General features: G+C 55.7%; 3 protein-coding genes across 3 annotated transcripts; all 3 read right to left on the bottom strand.

Annotated features, from left to right (window-relative positions):
* Positions 1-1309: 1309 nt before the first annotated feature.
* LOC144336477 (elongin-A3-like) lies at positions 1310-6282 on the bottom strand. Its single transcript, XM_077975144.1, has 2 exons — positions 1573-6282; positions 1310-1428 (listed from the first exon to the last, which is right to left on the bottom strand). Exons 1-2 carry the CDS (start codon positions 3110-3112, stop codon positions 1310-1312), a joined length of 1659 nt encoding a protein of 552 aa, XP_077831270.1. The 5' UTR covers positions 3113-6282.
* Positions 6283-7761: 1479 nt separating this feature from the next.
* Positions 7762-12605, bottom strand: LOC144336483 (elongin-A3-like). Its single transcript, XM_077975153.1, has 2 exons — positions 8079-12605; positions 7762-7961 (listed from the first exon to the last, which is right to left on the bottom strand). The coding sequence occupies exons 1-2, from the start codon at positions 9562-9564 to the stop codon at positions 7762-7764; spliced, it is 1686 nt and encodes a 561-aa protein (XP_077831279.1). The 5' UTR covers positions 9565-12605.
* Positions 12606-14205: 1600 nt separating this feature from the next.
* Positions 14206-19178, bottom strand: LOC144336478 (elongin-A3-like). Its single transcript, XM_077975145.1, has 2 exons — positions 14469-19178; positions 14206-14324 (listed from the first exon to the last, which is right to left on the bottom strand). Exons 1-2 carry the CDS (start codon positions 16006-16008, stop codon positions 14206-14208), a joined length of 1659 nt encoding a protein of 552 aa, XP_077831271.1. The 5' UTR covers positions 16009-19178.
* Between the last annotated feature and the right edge of the window lie 526 nt (positions 19179-19704).

Here is a 19704-nt window from a genome sequence, read left to right as displayed (position 1 = left end):
CGAGGTTGTTAACCTGGTCATCTCATGGTAATTAGAAAGTCTGATTGGCAGCTTTAGACTTCTTGATTCAGAACCTCAATAAGCTGATTAAGGTGTCGCCAGCCTTTCATAGGGGTTCTGGGTGAAAAGATTGGGAATGATTGTATGCGGTGCTTAGTGAGACTATTTTGACTTCGCCATCGTACCAGTTATTAGCATTTATTCACGAAATCCGATAGTTCCTTTCTTCAAAGAAATAGCGGTTTTCTTTGAGACGTGCTCTGGTTCTGTCACCCAGGCTGGAGTGCAGTGGAATGAGGAAAGGTCACGGCAACCTCCGCTCGCCCAGCTCAGTCAATCCTGCCACCTCAGTCCTTTAAGAAGCTGGGACCAGAGGACCACAGGGGCCGTGCCACCACGCCAGGCTAATTGTGGTATCATTTGTGGAGACGGGGTTTCTCCATTTGGCCCAGGCTGGTCTCCACCCTGTGGGCTCAAGCCATCTGCCCTCCTCGGCCTCCCAAAGGAGGATGGCTCACGATTACAGGATCATGCCCGGCCGTTTCTTTAAAACAAAACAACAGCAACGAGAACCACAAAACATTTTGTGGAGTGGCAGTTATCAGTGCCAACTAACAGATTGAGAGTTTGTGTCTAAGAAGTCCTCATGTACTCGCTGATTTCAAAAGAAAGGAAAAACGGAAATCTCACATGTGGTACCTAGTTTATGATTGCAACTAGGTCGTTAATTAGAAAAAGATCAGTGGCCGGGCGCGGTGGCTCACGCCTGTAATCCCAGCACCTTGGGAGGCCGAGGCGGGCGGATCACGAGGTCAGGAGATCGAGACCATCCTGGCTCACACGGTGAAACCCCGTCTCTACTAAAAAATACAAAAACTTCGCGGGGCGTGGTGGTGCACGCCTGTAGTCCCAGCTACGGGGAGGCTGAGGCAGGGGAATGGCGTGAAGCCGGGAGGCAGAGCTTGCAGTGAGCTGAGACGGCACCACTGTACTCCAGCCTGGGCCACAGAGCGAGACTCCGTCTCAAAACAACAAAAAACAAAAAACGATCAGTGAACAGCCAAAGTAGAGTTGACCCGAATGCGTTCCCATCTTCTGAATTCTGAGGTGGCCTCCAAGCAGGGAGGCAGTGGCTGGGTGTGGGAGGCAAAATCACAGGGCCAGCACTTGACACCTGCAGAATGCAGAGGCTCAACTTTGCACCAAGCCAAAGGTTCTGGTGTCCACTGGAAGTTTCTTTCCCCAACCCGCATTGACTTTGCATTGTTCCTCCTCCCCCCAGATTTTAACCCTAAGGCAAGTCCTGAGTTTATCTTCGGGAGAATCTCCTCTTGTAGTCTCGAATTGCCTTGGCCATCAGCGGGGCCACTTTCTTGGCAGCCGGTTTCCGGGTTTTGGCGGCAGGCGCCGGGCGCTCATTGCTGCTGCTCAGGCAGGGGTTGGCCCTCTTCTCAGGGAGCCGGTGAAGGACGCTGCTGCTGCTGCTGCTGCTGCTGCTCGTGCTGCTGCTGCTGCTGCTGCTGCTGCTGCTGCTCGTGCCGCTGCTGCCACTGCTGCCGCCGTGGCCGCCGTCCCCGCCGCCCACCAGGCCGCCACCGCCCCTATCGCCACCGCCCACGCCGCCCCGGCTGGAGGGAACGTGGCTGCTGCCCGCGGCTTTGGCGGCTGGCTTGATCTCTCCCTCTTCGGGGTCAGCGGCTCCTGCAGACTTCTCTTGCCTCCTTGAAGCATCATAAGGCGTCTTGGCCCCAGAGATGAAACAGATCATCTTTGTCTGTCGGCGGATGGGTTTGTTTTCACGTGCAGATCGGATTTTCGTGGTGACTGCTCGCAGCCGCTGCTCTCGGGAGTCCCGAAGCCGCAGATACAGCTCCCGCCAAGACTCGTGCTCCTGTGGCTTTTCTTCCTTGAAGTCCCGGAGACAATGAATCCTCCATAATTCATCTGTGTCCCCAGCGAGTGCGTGATTGTATTTCTCTCTGCGATACAGCTGATCAGGCGTCCACCCTTCCGGAAGGGGTTCGAGAACCGAGTAGGGGACCCCTCCCACGTCGCCGACGGCCTCCGGATTGTGTCTAAGCCCCCGGATGCACTGCTGGCGCAGCGTCAGCACCTGGGGCTGGCAGGCAGGCCTGGAGCCCGAGTACACTTGCATCTTAGCATTCACTCTGTGTCCAGTGAAGGCGGCTTCCTCCTGGAACGTTGGTGCGGAGAGTGCTTCTGGCTTTTCCTGGGAGGTCATGGCCTCAAAAGCGGAAAGTAGATCGTAGTTGGCCTGCATCCAGGCCTCTGAGGGGTCCCAGAGCTCTGAGAAGGCATGGCTGGGCACCGTTTTCGGCCCCGCGGAATCAGCGCCGGCCACCTGCAGCCTCTCTGACTGGCTTTCCTGGACAGGAGGCAATTTCTGCGCGGAAGCCCAGCGGGACGAGTTGTGCCCCTTGCTGTGGCTCACAAGCGCTTCCCCCTGGGGTTGGCCCTGGCAGCCCTGACCCAGCGGAGGCCCGCCCTGAGCGGCGTGAGCGTGGCCTCTTCCGGGTTGCTTCCCGGGCACAGCCGGCTCAGGGCCCTCGGGCGTCGGGAGGGGAGCGGTGTGCAATGGAGGGGCCCGATGGGGGCCTGAATCAGCTGGGGCCCTTCTGGGGCGCTTTCTCTGGGCTCTGTGCTCGCGACTGGGAGACCTTCGGTGAGGTCTCTGGAGCCCCGGAGGTGTTCTGTGTGCTGTCCGTCTGTGCTCAGGACTGTCAGGTGGGCTCCTGGGGACCGTCCCGTTCTCTGGGAAGCCCCAGGCCTTTTCCTGGTCCTGAAGAGCCTCCCCATGGCGCTTTCGGGAAGCGCTCTCCTCGGGGTCCTGTGCATCAGGCCCGGTGTTTGGGTCCACAAGCACCAGCTTCTTCCACCGGGCCGCTAAGTCTCTGGCAAAGTCGCCCACGTGCTGGTGCTTCCGCAGGCGCTTCACCGTCTTTCTGATTCCAGTCTCCGCCAGGATGTCTGCCGTCATGGGCAAGGCGGAGAGTTTCTGCAAATATTTCTCTAGCTTTTTCGGGTCCGTCTTAGTGGCCAGACGCACCTGCAGCTTCTCCACTGCGTGCAGCGTAGTGGACCCTGCCGCCATCTCAGCAGAGCTGTGCAGGCCTGGCTGTCCCCGCGGTCGCGGCTCTGTCCTGGGGGCGGCAGGACACGAAGTCTGGGGTCGCGGGTCCTCGCTGCCCGGTTCGGGATGTGGAGTCGCAGCCTGGAGGGGGCTCGGTCCTCGGAGCAGCGGGGCGCTGGTCCTCGCAGACCGCAGGCCTCGGGCGTGGAGTCACGGCAACCTGGAGCAAGCTCAGTCCTCGGTGCAGCCGGCCACTTGGTCTGGAGCGCCGGTCCTTGCAGACAGCTGAGCAGGCCCGCTTCTGGTCCTCGGGATGTGGAGCCACAGCCTGGAGTGACCTCTGCGGTGCGCCGTCCAAGGCCGAGTGGAGCTCCCGTGCCAGAGCCCGGCCTTATATAGCCAGCCCCAGGCCCACCCAGGGCTGAAGCCCTGACCGCCCTTGGCCCCTGGGCTACCCCGCCCCGATACGTAATCATTGCGTCAGCAAAATGCGGCCAATCAGGACGGTCCACGTCAGGTGGCCTGCTGTGCCCCATAATTTGTTTAGGTTAATTTCAGCCTGGACACACCCCACTGAGTTCTACCGTTGGCCCTCCGTGTTCGCAGGTTCCACGTCTGTGGATTCCAAAAGACACATGACTGAATCTTCTTGGGAGTAAAACGGAAAATAACAACGCCGCAAGACAAAATGGTAGAAAGAAGAACCCACAGAGGATAACAACCCTTTACCTAGGATTGACGTGGCGTGAGGGGACTTGCCAACATTCGTAGAAAAGTGGGATTAAGAGAGAAAAATGAAAAAGGTGTATTTTACTTCTCAACATCGGCTCCATCAAGTTCAATGCGCTTTTGGAAGCAGTGTCTTTTCCCCGCCCTCTAGCCCATCCCTCTAAAACCCCCAGGGTCCTGGGAATGTGACGATTTCCATGAAATCTTTTTTCCATCGTTAACTGAAGAAAACTGGGCGCTTTTTACAGATTTTCTAAGTCTAGGAAACAAAAAGAAGTCAGCAGGCGCCAAATCAGGACTGTAAGGTGGACGCCTCATGATTTCCCGCGGCAAGTCTTGCCCAGCTGCCCTTGTTGGGTGAAAGGCATGAGCAGGAACATTGTCGTGGTGGAGAAGAACTCTCTGGTGAGGACTGTTCTCGCTCCAGCTTTGGCGGCTGACTTTCTGAAAGCGCTCTCCTAGTGAGCAGATGTGATCACGGTTTGGCCCTCCAGAAAGTCAACCAGCCGAATCCCTCTGGCATCCCCCCCAAACGGTGGCCATGACCTCTGCTCTTGACTGCTCCTCTGTGGCTTTGAATGGAGCGCTGCCACCTCTTGGTAGCCACGGCCTCGTGCTTGATCTTCAGGATCCTGCCGGCAGAGCCACGTTTCCTCTCCTGTTAGCAGTCTTGGAGGAAACGCTTCAGGATCTTGCTCCCACCGGCTGTTTAAAATCTCCTCAGAAAGGCTTGCTCTGGCCTGCAGGTGATGTTGGTGCCACGGTTTGGGCAGCCGAATTCCACTCTAATCTTTCAGTCAGAATGAGGCAAACAGGACCATTTGAAATGTCTATGATGTCAGCTATTGTTTCTGCTGTCCATGGCGGTTTGGCTTACTTTTTAAATTCTCACATGACTTTTCTCTCTCTCTCTCTCTCTCTCTCTCTCTCTCTCTGTGTGTGTGTGTGAGAGAGAGAGAGTGTGTGTGTGTGTGTGTGTGTGTGTGTGTGTGTCTTCTAAAGAAGGAAAATGATTATAGCTTGAGAATCGGGGGATGAGGATTCAGGTGTTAAGGCTTTTTTGAGAATTACCCCTCCGTGGTATGTAGAGAAAGAGGGAAATGTGCTTGCCGTGTTTCCAGTCTTCCAGCTCCCTCACGAAGAGGACCCCAGCGCAATACTGGCAATGCTTCCAGAGCTCCCAGAATGAGGATTAGTTTGTAAATAGGTCGGAAGGGAATTGAACTTCCCTGGGTCAGTGTAGTAGTATACCAGCAGGATCCTTCGGTGGATTCTGAATTCTGTTTGGGGTAGGTTTATAGTTTGTGTGGGGTTTGTTTCCTTTGTGTCTTTTTGAGAGCGAGTGTCGCGGTGGGAGCAGTGATCTGCTACGGTTTGTCACGGTCTCCAGTCATGAATGAGTTTAGTGGGTGCGGCCGCTGTTTTCAGCAGTAGCGTGATTGTGGGGGCATCGAGGAGCTACGAGGGGCTAGAACTTGCTCCAATTGTTTCCTTGTGTTTTGAGTTGTATTTGCTTGTATCATGTTTGTTTTCCATCTTGGCAGGGGAAACGTTTTCCAGGAAGAAAGGTTGTTGCCAGTGGATTTGATTCCGAGGGACTGGGGTTTCTCGGTGGGAGTGGGGAGGGGCTGCAGGGTGATCGGTGGCTACTCCACCTCCAGAAAGAGCATGTGGCTTCTCCGCCTTGGGGAGGATGTTCTGCTGTCTTGTGAGGTTTGCAGGCCGCCTGAGATTCTCTCTTGAATTGCTGTCGAGAAATAGAGACTGGCATTGTCTCCGGCCCTTGCTGGGGGAGCTTTTCCGAGTTTTTGTTTTTAATTTTGAGACGGAGTTTTGCTTTTGTTGTCCAGGCTGGAGTGCAATGGTGGGATCTGGGCTCACTGCAGACTCCGCCTCCCGGGTTCAAGTGATTCTCCTGTCTCAGCCTCCTGAGTAGCTGGGATTACAGGCGCTCGCCGGCAAGCCTGAGCGTGTTTGGTATTTTTAGTAGAGACGGGATTTCCTCATATTGGTCAGGCTGGTCTCCAACTCCTGACCTCAGGTGACCCGCTGGCCCCGACCTCCCAAAGCGATGGGATTACAGGCGTGGGTCACCGTGCCCGGACTTGTCTGAGTTTTACACCGTCGCTGATTGGATCATGTCCCCTTCCCCGGAACGAATGCTTTTCTGTCTTCCTTAAGGGCAGTGTCTCTGTGGCTCCCTGTCCTGTCTCCATACGTGTCCTTCAGGCTTGAAGGCCTCTTCTCACTTGCACCTGCATCCACTCAGGTGCCTGCTTCCAGAAGCTAGCTTCCCAGCACCCATTCTGCTGACAGCCCAGGGCACAGGACTTTGATCTCTTGGACTGCCCTTGCTCGGTTTTGCCTTGTGGCTTAGGTCTTTGTGTCTTTCTCTCTGCCCCTCACTATTGGTACACCCATAAGAATGAGATATACGCAAGGGGGTCTGTGTGTGTGTGTGGGGGGGCGTGTGTGCGTGTGTGCGTGTGTGCGTGTGTGCGTGTGTGTGCGCTCGCGTGTGTCATATCTGGCACGCGGACCTGTGATTACCAGCCCGCGTGAGGCCAAGAAATGCCCTGAGTTGGAATGCAAACCTTCCCCGAAGCTTGCAGAAGCTCCTATGAGGTGAACTCGAGGTTGTTAACCTGGTCATCTCATGGTAATTAGAAAGTCTGATTGGCAGCTTTAGACTTCTTGATTCAGAACCTCAATAAGCTGATTAAGGTGTCGCCAACCTTTCATAGGGGTTCTGGGTGAAAAGATTGGGAATGATTGTATGCGGTGCTTAGTGAGACTATTTTGACTTCGCCATCGTACCAGTTATTAGCATTTATTCACGAAATCCGATAGTTCCTTTCTTCAAAGAAATAGCGGTTTTCTTTGAGACGTGCTCTGGTTCTGTCACCCAGGCTGGAGTGCAGTGGAATGAGGAAAGGTCACGGCAACCTCCGCTCGCCCAGCTCAGTCAATCCTGCCACCTCAGTCCTTTAAGAAGCTGGGACCAGAGGACCACAGGGGCCGTGCCACCACGCCAGGCTAATTGTGGTATCATTTGTGGAGACGGGGTTTCTCCATTTGGCCCAGGCTGGTCTCCACCCTGTGGGCTCAAGCCATCTGCCCTCCTCGGCCTCCCAAAGGAGGATGGCTCACGATTATAGGATCATGCCCGGCCGTTTCTTTAAAACAAAACAACAGCAACGAGAACCACAAAACATTTTGTGGAGTGGCAGTTATCAGTGCCAACTAACAGATTGAGAGTTTGTGTCTAAGAAGTCCTCATGTACTCGCTGATTTCAAAAGAAAGGAAAAACGGAAATCTCACATGTGGTACCTAGTTTATGATTGCAACTAGGTCGTTAATTAGAAAAAGATCAGTGGCCGGGCGCGGTGGCTCACGCCTGTAATCCCAGCACCTTGGGAGGCCGAGGCGGGCGGATCACGAGGTCAGGAGATCGAGACCATCCTGGCTCACACGGTGAAACCCCGTCTCTACTAAAAAATACAAAAACTTCGCGGGGCGTGGTGGTGCACGCCTGTAGTCCCAGCTACGGGGAGGCTGAGGCAGGGGAATGGCGTGAAGCCGGGAGGCAGAGCTTGCAGTGAGCTGAGACGGCACCACTGTACTCCAGCCTGGGCCACAGAGCGAGACTCCGTCTCAAAACAACAAAAAACAAAAAACGATCAGTGAACAGCCAAAGTAGAGTTGACCCGAATGCGTTCCCATCTTCTGAATTCTGAGGTGGCCTCCAAGCAGGGAGGCAGTGGCTGGGTGTGGGAGGCAAAATCACAGGGCCAGCACTTGACACCTGCAGAATGCAGAGGCTCAACTTTGCACCAAGCCAAAGGTTCTGGTGTCCACTGGAAGTTTCTTTCCCCAACCCGCATTGACTTTGCATTGTTCCTCCTCCCCCCAGATTTTAACCCTAAGGCAAGTCCTGAGTTTATCTTCGGGAGAATCTCCTCTTGTAGTCTCGAATTGCCTTGGCCATCAGCGGGGCCACTTTCTTGGCAGCCGGTTTCCGGGTTTTGGCGGCAGGCGCCGGGCGCTCATTGCTGCTGCTCAGGCAGGGGTTGGCCCTCTTCTCAGGGAGCCGGTGAAGGACGCTGCTGCTGCTGCTGCTGCTGCTGCTCGTGCTGCTGCTGCTGCTGCTGCTGCTGCTGCTGCTCGTGCCGCTGCTGCCACTGCTGCCGCCGTGGCCGCCGTCCCCGCCGCCCACCAGGCCGCCACCGCCCCTATCGCCACCGCCCACGCCGCCCCGGCTGGAGGGAACGTGGCTGCTGCCCGCGGCTTTGGCGGCTGGCTTGATCTCTCCCTCTTCGGGGTCAGCGGCTCCTGCAGACTTCTCTTGCCTCCTTGAAGCATCATAAGGCGTCTTGGCCCCAGAGATGAAACAGATCATCTTTGTCTGTCGGCGGATGGGTTTGTTTTCACGTGCAGATCGGATTTTCGTGGTGACTGCTCGCAGCCGCTGCTCTCGGGAGTCCCGAAGCCGCAGATACAGCTCCCGCCAAGACTCGTGCTCCTGTGGCTTTTCTTCCTTGAAGTCCCGGAGACAATGAATCCTCCATAATTCATCTGTGTCCCCAGCGAGTGCGTGATTGTATTTCTCTCTGCGATACAGCTGATCAGGCGTCCACCCTTCCGGAAGGGGTTCGAGAACCGAGTAGGGGACCCCTCCCACGTCGCCGACGGCCTCCGGATTGTGTCTAAGCCCCCGGATGCACTGCTGGCGCAGCGTCAGCACCTGGGGCTGGCAGGCAGGCCTGGAGCCCGAGTACACTTGCATCTTAGCATTCACTCTGTGTCCAGTGAAGGCGGCTTCCTCCTGGAACGTTGGTGCGGAGAGTGCTTCTGGCTTTTCCTGGGAGGTCATGGCCTCAAAAGCGGAAAGTAGATCGTAGTTGGCCTGCATCCAGGCCTCTGAGGGGTCCCAGAGCTCTGAGAAGGCATGGCTGGGCACCGTTTTCGGCCCCGCGGAATCAGCGCCGGCCACCTGCAGCCTCTCTGACTGGCTTTCCTGGACAGGAGGCAATTTCTGCGCGGAAGCCCAGCGGGACGATTTGTGCCCCTTGCTGTGGCTCACAAGCGCTTCCCTCTGGGGTTGGCCCTGGCAGCCCTGACCCAGCGGAGGCCCGCCCTGAGCGGCGTGAGCGTGGCCTCTTCCGGGTTGCTTCCCGGGCACAGCCGGCTCAGGGCCCTCGGGCGTCGGGAGGGGAGCGGTGTGCAATGGAGGGGCCCGATGGGGGCCTGAATCAGCTGGGGCCCTTCTGGGGCGCTTTCTCTGGGCTCTGTGCTCGCGACTGGGAGACCTTCGGTGAGGTCTCTGGAGCCCCGGAGGTGTTCTGTGTGCTGTCCGTCTGTGCTCAGGACTGTCAGGTGGGCTCCTGGGGACCGTCCCGTTCTCTGGGAAGCCCCAGGCCTTTTCCTGGTCCTGAAGAGCCTCCCCATGGCGCTTTCGGGAAGCGCTCTCCTCGGGGTCCTGTGCATCAGGCCCGGTGTTTGGGTCCACAAGCACCAGCTTCTTCCACCGGGCCGCTAAGTCTCTGGCAAAGTCGCCCACGTGCTGGTGCTTCCGCAGGCGCTTCACCGTCTTTCTGATTCCAGTCTCCGCCAGGATGTCTGCCGTCATGGGCAAGGCGGAGAGTTTCTGCAAATATTTCTCTAGCTTTTTCGGGTCCGTCTTAGTGGCCAGACGCACCTGCAGCTTCTCCACTGCGTGCAGCGTAGTGGACCCTGCCGCCATCTCAGCAGAGCTGTGCAGGCCTGGCTGTCCCCGCGGTCGCGGCTCTGTCCTGGGGGCGGCAGGACACGAAGTCTGGGGTCGCGGGTCCTCGCTGCCCGGTTCGGGATGTGGAGTCGCAGCCTGGAGGGGGCTCGGTCCTCGGAGCAGCGGGGCGCTGGTCCTCGCAGACCGCAGGCCTCGGGCGTGGAGTCACGGCAACCTGGAGCAAGCTCAGTCCTCGGTGCAGCCGGCCACTTGGTCTGGAGCGCCGGTCCTTGCAGACAGCTGAGCAGGCCCGCTTCTGGTCCTCGGGATGTGGAGCCACAGCCTGGAGTGACCTCTGCGGTGCGCCGTCCAAGGCCGAGTGGAGCTCCCGTGCCAGAGCCCGGCCTTATATAGCCAGCCCCAGGCCCACCCAGGGCTGAAGCCCTGACCGCCCTTGGCCCCTGGGCTACCCCGCCCCGATACGTAATCATTGCGTCAGCAAAATGCGGCCAATCAGGACGGTCCACGTCAGGTGGCCTGCTGTGCCCCATAATTTGTTTAGGTTAATTTCAGCCTGGACACACCCCACTGAGTTCTACCGTTGGCCCTCCGTGTTCGCAGGTTCCACGTCTGTGGATTCCAAAAGACACATGACTGAATCTTCTTGGGAGTAAAACGGAAAATAACAACGCCGCAAGACAAAATGGTAGAAAGAAGAACCCACAGAGGATAACAACCCTTTACCTAGGATTGACGTGGCGTGAGGGGACTTGCCAACATTCGTAGAAAAGTGGGATTAAGAGAGAAAAATGAAAAAGGTGTATTTTACTTCTCAACATCGGCTCCATCAAGTTCAATGCGCTTTTGGAAGCAGTGTCTTTTCCCCGCCCTCTAGCCCATCCCTCTAAAACCCCCAGGGTCCTGGGAATGTGACGATTTCCATGAAATCTTTTTTCCATCGTTAACTGAAGAAAACTGGGCGCTTTTTACAGATTTTCTAAGTCTAGGAAACAAAAAGAAGTCAGCAGGCGCCAAATCAGGACTGTAAGGTGGACGCCTCATGATTTCCCGCGGCAAGTCTTGCCCAGCTGCCCTTGTTGGGTGAAAGGCATGAGCAGGAACATTGTCGTGGTGGAGAAGAACTCTCTGGTGAGGACTGTTCTCGCTCCAGCTTTGGCGGCTGACTTTCTGAAAGCGCTCTCCTAGTGAGCAGATGTGATCACGGTTTGGCCCTCCAGAAAGTCAACCAGCCGAATCCCTCTGGCATCCCCCCCAAACGGTGGCCATGACCTCTGCTCTTGACTGCTCCTCTGTGGCTTTGAATGGAGCGCTGCCACCTCTTGGTAGCCACGGCCTCGTGCTTGATCTTCAGGATCCTGCCGGCAGAGCCACGTTTCCTCTCCTGTTAGCAGTCTTGGAGGAAACGCTTCAGGATCTTGCTCCCACCGGCTGTTTAAAATCTCCTCAGAAAGGCTTGCTCTGGCCTGCAGGTGATGTTGGTGCCACGGTTTGGGCAGCCGAATTCCACTCTAATCTTTCAGTCAGAATGAGGCAAACAGGACCATTTGAAATGTCTATGATGTCAGCTATTGTTTCTGCTGTCCATGGCGGTTTGGCTTACTTTTTAAATTCTCACATGACTTTTCTCTCTCTCTCTCTCTCTCTCTCTCTCTCTCTGTGTGTGTGTGTGTGAGAGAGAGAGTGTGTGTGTGTGTGTGTGTGTGTGTGTGTGTGTCTTCTAAAGAAGGAAAATGATTATAGCTTGAGAATCGGGGGATGAGGATTCAGGTGTTAAGGCTTTTTTGAGAATTACCCCTCCGTGGTATGTAGAGAAAGAGGGAAATGTGCTTGCCGTGTTTCCAGTCTTCCAGCTCCCTCACGAAGAGGACCCCAGCGCAATACTGGCAATGCTTCCAGAGCTCCCAGAATGAGGATTAGTTTGTAAATAGGTCGGAAGGGAATTGAACTTCCCTGGGTCAGTGTAGTAGTATACCAGCAGGATCCTTCGGTGGATTCTGAATTCTGTTTGGGGTAGGTTTATAGTTTGTGTGGGGTTTGTTTCCTTTGTGTCTTTTTGAGAGCGAGTGTCGCGGTGGGAGCAGTGATCTGCTACGGTTTGTCACGGTCTCCAGTCATGAATGAGTTTAGTGGGTGCGGCCGCTGTTTTCAGCAGTAGCGTGATTGTGGGGGCATCGAGGAGCTACGAGGGGCTAGAACTTGCTCCAATTGTTTCCTTGTGTTTTGAGTTGTATTTGCTTGTATCATGTTTGTTTTCCATCTTGGCAGGGGAAACGTTTTCCAGGAAGAAAGGTTGTTGCCAGTGGATTTGATTCCGAGGGACTGGGGTTTCTCGGTGGGAGTGGGGAGGGGCTGCAGGGTGATCGGTGGCTACTCCACCTCCAGAAAGAGCATGTGGCTTCTCCGCCTTGGGGAGGATGTTCTGCTGTCTTGTGAGGTTTGCAGGCCGCCTGAGATTCTCTCTTGAATTGCTGTCGAGAAATAGAGACTGGCATTGTCTCCGGCCCTTGCTGGGGGAGCTTTTCCGAGTTTTTGTTTTTAATTTTGAGACGGAGTTTTGCTTTTGTTGTCCAGGCTGGAGTGCAATGGTGGGATCTGGGCTCACTGCAGACTCCGCCTCCCGGGTTCAAGTGATTCTCCTGTCTCAGCCTCCTGAGTAGCTGGGATTACAGGCGCTCGCCGGCAAGCCTGAGCGTGTTTGGTATTTTTAGTAGAGACGGGATTTCCTCATATTGGTCAGGCTGGTCTCCAACTCCTGACCTCAGGTGACCCGCTGGCCCCGACCTCCCAAAGCGATGGGATTACAGGCGTGGGTCACCGTGCCCGGACTTGTCTGAGTTTTACACCGTCGCTGATTGGATCATGTCCCCTTCCCCGGAACGAATGCTTTTCTGTCTTCCTTAAGGGCAGTGTCTCTGTGGCTCCCTGTCCTGTCTCCATACGTGTCCTTCAGGCTTGAAGGCCTCTTCTCACTTGCACCTGCATCCACTCAGGTGCCTGCTTCCAGAAGCTAGCTTCCCAGCACCCATTCTGCTGACAGCCCAGGGCACAGGACTTTGATCTCTTGGACTGCCCTTGCTCGGTTTTGCCTTGTGGCTTAGGTCTTTGTGTCTTTCTCTCTGCCCCTCACTATTGGTACACCCATAAGAATGAGATATACGCAAGGGGGTCTGTGTGTGTGGGGGGGGGGGGGCGTGTGTGCGTGTGTGCGTGTGTGCGTGTGTGTGCGCTCGCGTGTGTCATATCTGGCACGCGGACCTGTGATTACCAGCCCGCGTGAGGCCAAGAAATGCCCTGAGTTGGAATGCAAACCTTCCCCGAAGCTTGCAGAAGCTCCTATGAGGTGAACTCGAGGTTGTTAACCTGGTCATCTCATGGTAATTAGAAAGTCTGATTGGCAGCTTTAGACTTCTTGATTCAGAACCTCAATAAGCTGATTAAGGTGTCGCCAACCTTTCATAGGGGTTCTGGGTGAAAAGATTGGGAATGATTGTATGCGGTGCTTAGTGAGACTATTTTGACTTCGCCATCGTACCAGTTATTAGCATTTATTCACGAAATCCGATAGTTCCTTTCTTCAAAGAAATAGCGGTTTTCTTTGAGACGTGCTCTGGTTCTGTCACCCAGGCTGGAGTGCAGTGGAATGAGGAAAGGTCACGGCAACCTCCGCTCGCCCAGCTCAGTCAATCCTGCCACCTCAGTCCTTTAAGAAGCTGGGACCAGAGGACCACAGGGGCCGTGCCACCACGCCAGGCTAATTGTGGTATCATTTGTGGAGACGGGGTTTCTCCATTTGGCCCAGGCTGGTCTCCACCCTGTGGGCTCAAGCCATCTGCCCTCCTCGGCCTCCCAAAGGAGGATGGCTCACGATTATAGGATCATGCCCGGCCGTTTCTTTAAAACAAAACAACAGCAACGAGAACCACAAAACATTTTGTGGAGTGGCAGTTATCAGTGCCAACTAACAGATTGAGAGTTTGTGTCTAAGAAGTCCTCATGTACTCGCTGATTTCAAAAGAAAGGAAAAACGGAAATCTCACATGTGGTACCTAGTTTATGATTGCAACTAGGTCGTTAATTAGAAAAAGATCAGTGGCCGGGCGCGGTGGCTCACGCCTGTAATCCCAGCACCTTGGGAGGCCGAGGCGGGCGGATCACGAGGTCAGGAGATCGAGACCATCCTGGCTCACACGGTGAAACCCCGTCTCTACTAAAAAATACAAAAACTTCGCGGGGCGTGGTGGTGCACGCCTGTAGTCCCAGCTACGGGGAGGCTGAGGCAGGGGAATGGCGTGAAGCCGGGAGGCAGAGCTTGCAGTGAGCTGAGACGGCACCACTGTACTCCAGCCTGGGCCACAGAGCGAGACTCCGTCTCAAAACAACAAAAAACAAAAAACGATCAGTGAACAGCCAAAGTAGAGTTGACCCGAATGCGTTCCCATCTTCTGAATTCTGAGGTGGCCTCCAAGCAGGGAGGCAGTGGCTGGGTGTGGGAGGCAAAATCACAGGGCCAGCACTTGACACCTGCAGAATGCAGAGGCTCAACTTTGCACCAAGCCAAAGGTTCTGGTGTCCACTGGAAGTTTCTTTCCCCAACCCGCATTGACTTTGCATTGTTCCTCCTCCCCCCAGATTTTAACCCTAAGGCAAGTCCTGAGTTTATCTTCGGGAGAATCTCCTCTTGTAGTCTCGAATTGCCTTGGCCATCAGCGGGGCCACTTTCTTGGCAGCCGGTTTCCGGGTTTTGGCGGCAGGCGCCGGGCGCTCATTGCTGCTGCTCAGGCAGGGGTTGGCCCTCTTCTCAGGGAGCCGGTGAAGGACGCTGCTGCTGCTGCTGCTGCTGCTGCTCGTGCTGCTGCTGCTGCTGCTGCTGCTGCTGCTGCTCGTGCCGCTGCTGCCACTGCTGCCGCCGTGGCCGCCGTCCCCGCCGCCCACCAGGCCGCCACCGCCCCTATCGCCACCGCCCACGCCGCCCCGGCTGGAGGGAACGTGGCTGCTGCCCGCGGCTTTGGCGGCTGGCTTGATCTCTCCCTCTTTGGGGTCAGCGGCTCCTGCAGACTTCTCTTGCCTCCTTGAAGCATCATAAGGCGTCTTGGCCCCAGAGATGAAACAGATCATCTTTGTCTGTCGGCGGATGGGTTTGTTTTCACGTGCAGATCGGATTTTCGTGGTGACTGCTCGCAGCCGCTGCTCTCGGGAGTCCCGAAGCCGCAGATACAGCTCCCGCCAAGACTCGTGCTCCTGTGGCTTTTCTTCCTTGAAGTCCCGGAGACAATGAATCCTCCATAATTCATCTGTGTCCCCAGCGAGTGCGTGATTGTATTTCTCTCTGCGATACAGCTGATCAGGCGTCCACCCTTCCGGAAGGGGTTCGAGAACCGAGTAGGGGACCCCTCCCACGTCGCCGACGGCCTCCGGATTGTGTCTAAGCCCCCGGATGCACTGCTGGCGCAGCGTCAGCACCTGGGGCTGGCAGGCAGGCCTGGAGCCCGAGTACACTTGCATCTTAGCATTCACTCTGTGTCCAGTGAAGGCGGCTTCCTCCTGGAACGTTGGTGCGGAGAGTGCTTCTGGCTTTTCCTGGGAGGTCATGGCCTCAAAAGCGGAAAGTAGATCGTAGTTGGCCTGCATCCAGGCCTCTGAGGGGTCCCAGAGCTCTGAGAAGGCATGGCTGGGCACCGTTTTCGGCCCCGCGGAATCAGCGCCGGCCACCTGCAGCCTCTCTGACTGGCTTTCCTGGACAGGAGGCAATTTCTGCGCGGAAGCCCAGCGGGACGAGTTGTGCCCCTTGCTGTGGCTCACAAGCGCTTCCCCCTGGGGTTGGCCCTGGCAGCCCTGACCCAGCGGAGGCCCGCCCTGAGCGGCGTGAGCGTGGCCTCTTCCGGGTTGCTTCCCGGGCACAGCCGGCTCAGGGCCCTCGGGCGTCGGGAGGGGAGCGGTGTGCAATGGAGGGGCCCGATGGGGGCCTGAATCAGCTGGGGCCCTTCTGGGGCGCTTTCTCTGGGCTCTGTGCTCGCGACTGGGAGACCTTCGGTGAGGTCTCTGGAGCCCCGGAGGTGTTCTGTGTGCTGTCCGTCTGTGCTCAGGACTGTCAGGTGGGCTCCTGGGGACCGTCCCGTTCTCTGGGAAGCCCCAGGCCTTTTCCTGGTCCTGAAGAGCCTCCCCATGGCGCTTTCGGGAAGCGCTCTCCTCGGGGTCCTGTGCATCAGGCCCGGTGTTTGGGTCCACAAGCACCAGCTTCTTCCACCGGGCCGCTAAGTCTCTGGCAAAGTCGCCCACGTGCTGGTGCTTCCGCAGGCGCTTCACCGTCTTTCTGATTCCAGTCTCCGCCAGGATGTCTGCCGTCATGGGCAAGGCGGAGAGTTTCTGCAAATATTTCTCTAGCTTTTTCGGGTCCGTCTTAGTGGCCAGACGCACCTGCAGCTTCTCCACTGCGTGCAGCGTAGTGGACCCTGCCGCCATCTCAGCAGAGCTGTGCAGGCCTGGCTGTCCCCGCGGTCGCGGCTCTGTCCTGGGGGCGGCAGGACACGAAGTCTGGGGTCGCGGGTCCTCGCTGCCCGGTTCGGGATGTGGAGTCGCAGCCTGGAGGGGGCTCGGTCCTCGGAGCAGCGGGGCGCTGGTCCTCGCAGACCGCAGGCCTCGGGCGTGGAGTCACGGCAACCTGGAGCAAGCTCAGTCCTCGGTGCAGCCGGCCACTTGGTCTGGAGCGCCGGTCCTTGCAGACAGCTGAGCAGGCCCGCTTCTGGTCCTCGGGATGTGGAGCCACAGCCTGGAGTGACCTCTGCGGTGCGCCGTCCAAGGCCGAGTGGAGCTCCCGTGCCAGAGCCCGGCCTTATATAGCCAGCCCCAGGCCCACCCAGGGCTGAAGCCCTGACCGCCCTTGGCCCCTGGGCTACCCCGCCCCGATACGTAATCATTGCGTCAGCAAAATGCGGCCAATCAGGACGGTCCACGTCAGGTGGCCTGCTGTGCCCCATAATTTGTTTAGGTTAATTTCAGCCTGGACACACCCCACTGAGTTCTACCGTTGGCCCTCCGTGTTCGCAGGTTCCACGTCTGTGGATTCCAAAAGACACATGACTGAATCTTCTTGGGAGTAAAACGGAAAATAACAACGCCGCAAGACAAAATGGTAGAAAGAAGAACCCACAGAGGATAACAACCCTTTACCTAGGATTGACGTGGCGTGAGGGGACTTGCCAACATTCGTAGAAAAGTGGGATTAAGAGAGAAAAATGAAAAAGGTGTATTTTACTTCTCAACATCGGCTCCATCAAGTTCAATGCGCTTTTGGAAGCAGTGTCTTTTCCCCGCCCTCTAGCCCATCCCTCTAAAACCCCCAGGGTCCTGGGAATGTGACGATTTCCATGAAATCTTTTTTCCATCGTTAACTGAAGAAAACTGGGCGCTTTTTACAGATTTTCTAAGTCTAGGAAACAAAAAGAAGTCAGCAGGCGCCAAATCAGGACTGTAAGGTGGACGCCTCATGATTTCCCGCGGCAAGTCTTGCCCAGCTGCCCTTGTTGGGTGAAAGGCATGAGCAGGAACATTGTCGTGGTGGAGAAGAACTCTCTGGTGAGGACTGTTCTCGCTCCAGCTTTGGCGGCTGACTTTCTGAAAGCGCTCTCCTAGTGAGCAGATGTGATCACGGTTTGGCCCTCCAGAAAGTCAACCAGCCGAATCCCTCTGGCATCCCCCCCAAACGGTGGCCATGACCTCTGCTCTTGACTGCTCCTCTGTGGCTTTGAATGGAGCGCTGCCACCTCTTGGTAGCCACGGCCTCGTGCTTGATCTTCAGGATCCTGCCGGCAGAGCCACGTTTCCTCTCCTGTTAGCAGTCTTGGAGGAAACGCTTCAGGATCTTGCTCCCACCGGCTGTTTAAAATCTCCTCAGAAAGGCTTGCTCTGGCCTGCAGGTGATGTTGGTGCCACGGTTTGGGCAGCCGAATTCCACTCTAATCTTTCAGTCAGAATGAGGCAAACAGGACCATTTGAAATGTCTATGATGTCAGCTATTGTTTCTGCTGTCCATGGCGGTTTGGCTTACTTTTTAAATTCTCACATGACTTTTCTCTCTCTCTCTCTCTCTCTCTCTCTCTCTCTCTGTGTGTGTGTGTGAGAGAGAGAGAGTGTGTGTGTGTGTGTGTGTGTGTGTGTGTGTGTCTTCTAAAGAAGGAAAATGATTATAGCTTGAGAATCGGGGGATGAGGATTCAGGTGTTAAGGCTTTTTTGAGAATTACCCCTCCGTGGTATGTAGAGAAAGAGGGAAATGTGCTTGCCGTGTTTCCAGTCTTCCAGCTCCCTCACGAAGAGGACCCCAGCGCAATACTGGCAATGCTTCCAGAGCTCCCAGAATGAGGATTAGTTTGTAAATAGGTCGGAAGGGAATTGAACTTCCCTGGGTCAGTGTAGTAGTATACCAGCAGGATCCTTCGGTGGATTCTGAATTCTGTTTGGGGTAGGTTTATAGTTTGTGTGGGGTTTGTTTCCTTTGTGTCTTTTTGAGAGCGAGTGTCGCGGTGGGAGCAGTGATCTGCTACGGTTTGTCACGGTCTCCAGTCATGAATGAGTTTAGTGGGTGCGGCCGCTGTTTTCAGCAGTAGCGTGATTGTGGGGGCATCGAGGAGCTACGAGGGGCTAGAACTTGCTCCAATTGTTTCCTTGTGTTTTGAGTTGTATTTGCTTGTATCATGTTTGTTTTCCATCTTGGCAGGGGAAACGTTTTCCAGGAAGAAAGGTTGTTGCCAGTGGATTTGATTCCGAGGGACTGGGGTTTCTCGGTGGGAGTGGGGAGGGGCTGCAGGGTGATCGGTGGCTACTCCACCTCCAGAAAGAGCATGTGGCTTCTCCGCCTTGGGGAGGATGTTCTGCTGTCTTGTGAGGTTTGCAGGCCGCCTGAGATTCTCTCTTGAATTGCTGTCGAGAAATAGAGACTGGCATTGTCTCCGGCCCTTGCTGGGGGAGCTTTTCCGAGTTTTTGTTTTTAATTTTGAGACGGAGTTTTGCTTTTGTTGTCCAGGCTGGAGTGCAATGGTGGGATCTGGGCTCACTGCAGACTCCGCCTCCCGGGTTCAAGTGATTCTCCTGTCTCAGCCTCCTGAGTAGCTGGGATTACAGGCGCTCGCCGGCAAGCCTGAGCGTGTTTGGTATTTTTAGTAGAGACGGGATTTCCTCATATTGGTCAGGCTGGTCTCCAACTCCTGACCTCAGGTGACCCGCTGGCCCCGACCTCCCAAAGCGATGGGATTACAGGCGTGGGTCACCGTGCCCGGACTTGTCTGAGTTTTACACCGTCGCTGATTGGATCATGTCCCCTTCCCCGGAACGAATGCTTTTCTGTCTTCCTTAAGGGCAGTGTCTCTGTGGCTCCCTGTCCTGTCTCCATACGTGTCCTTCAGGCTTGAAGGCCTCTTCTCACTTGCACCTGCATCCACTCAGGTGCCTGCTTCCAGAAGCTAGCTTCCCAGCACCCATTCTGCTGACAGCCCAGGGCACAGGACTTTGATCTCTTGGACTGCCCTTGCTCGGTTTTGCCTTGTGGCTTAGGTCTTTGTGTCTTTCTCTCTGCCCCTCACTATTGGTACACCCATAAGAATGAGATATACGCAAGGGGGTCTGTGTGTGTGTGTGGGGGGGCGTGTGTGCGTGTGTGCGTGTGTGCGTGTGTGTGCGCTCGCGTGTGTCATATCTGGCACGCGGACCTGTGATTACCAGCCCGCGTGAGGCCAAGAAATGCCCTGAGTTGGAATGCAAACCTTCCCCGAAGCTTGCAGAAGCTCCTATGAGGTGAACTCGAGGTTGTTAACCTGGTCATCTCATGGTAATTAGAAAGTCTGATTGGCAGCTTTAGACTTCTTGATTCAGAACCTCAATAAGCTGATTAAGGTGTCGCCAACCTTTCATAGGGGTTCTGGGTGAAAAGATTGGGAATGATTGTATGCGGTGCTTAGTGAGACTATTTTGACTTCGCCATCGTACCAGTTATTAGCATTTATTCACGAAATCCGATAGTTCCTTTCTTCAAAGAAATAGCGGTTTTCTTTGAGACGTGCTCTGGTTCTGTCACCCAGGCTGGAGTGCAGTGGAATGAGGAAAGGTCACGGCAACCTCCGCTCGCCCAGCTCAGTCAATCCTGCCACCTCAGTCCTTTAAGAAGC

Source organism: Macaca mulatta, chromosome 18 (genome assembly GCF_049350105.2).
Source record: "Macaca mulatta isolate MMU2019108-1 chromosome 18, T2T-MMU8v2.0, whole genome shotgun sequence".
NCBI lineage: Eukaryota > Metazoa > Chordata > Mammalia > Primates > Cercopithecidae > Macaca > Macaca mulatta.
This window is presented reverse-complemented; position numbering and strand designations above follow the sequence as displayed.

Excerpts from the sequence above, each read along its gene's own strand:
- LOC144336478 (XM_077975145.1), bottom strand. The coding sequence starts at position 16,008 with ATGGCGGCAGGGTCCACTACGCTGCACGCAGTGGAGAAGCTGCAGGTG. Across the intron at positions 14,325-14,468 it reads CGGCCTGGTGGGCGGCGGGG|GCAGCAGCAATGAGCGCCCG; the intron begins ACGGCGGCCACG and ends ACCCCTGCCTGA.
- LOC144336477 (XM_077975144.1), bottom strand. The coding sequence starts at position 3,112 with ATGGCGGCAGGGTCCACTACGCTGCACGCAGTGGAGAAGCTGCAGGTG. Across the intron at positions 1,429-1,572 it reads CGGCCTGGTGGGCGGCGGGG|GCAGCAGCAATGAGCGCCCG; the intron begins ACGGCGGCCACG and ends ACCCCTGCCTGA.
- LOC144336483 (XM_077975153.1), bottom strand. The coding sequence starts at position 9,564 with ATGGCGGCAGGGTCCACTACGCTGCACGCAGTGGAGAAGCTGCAGGTG. Across the intron at positions 7,962-8,078 it reads CAGCCACGTTCCCTCCAGCC|GCAGCAGCACGAGCAGCAGC; the intron begins GGGGCGGCGTGG and ends GCAGCAGCAGCA.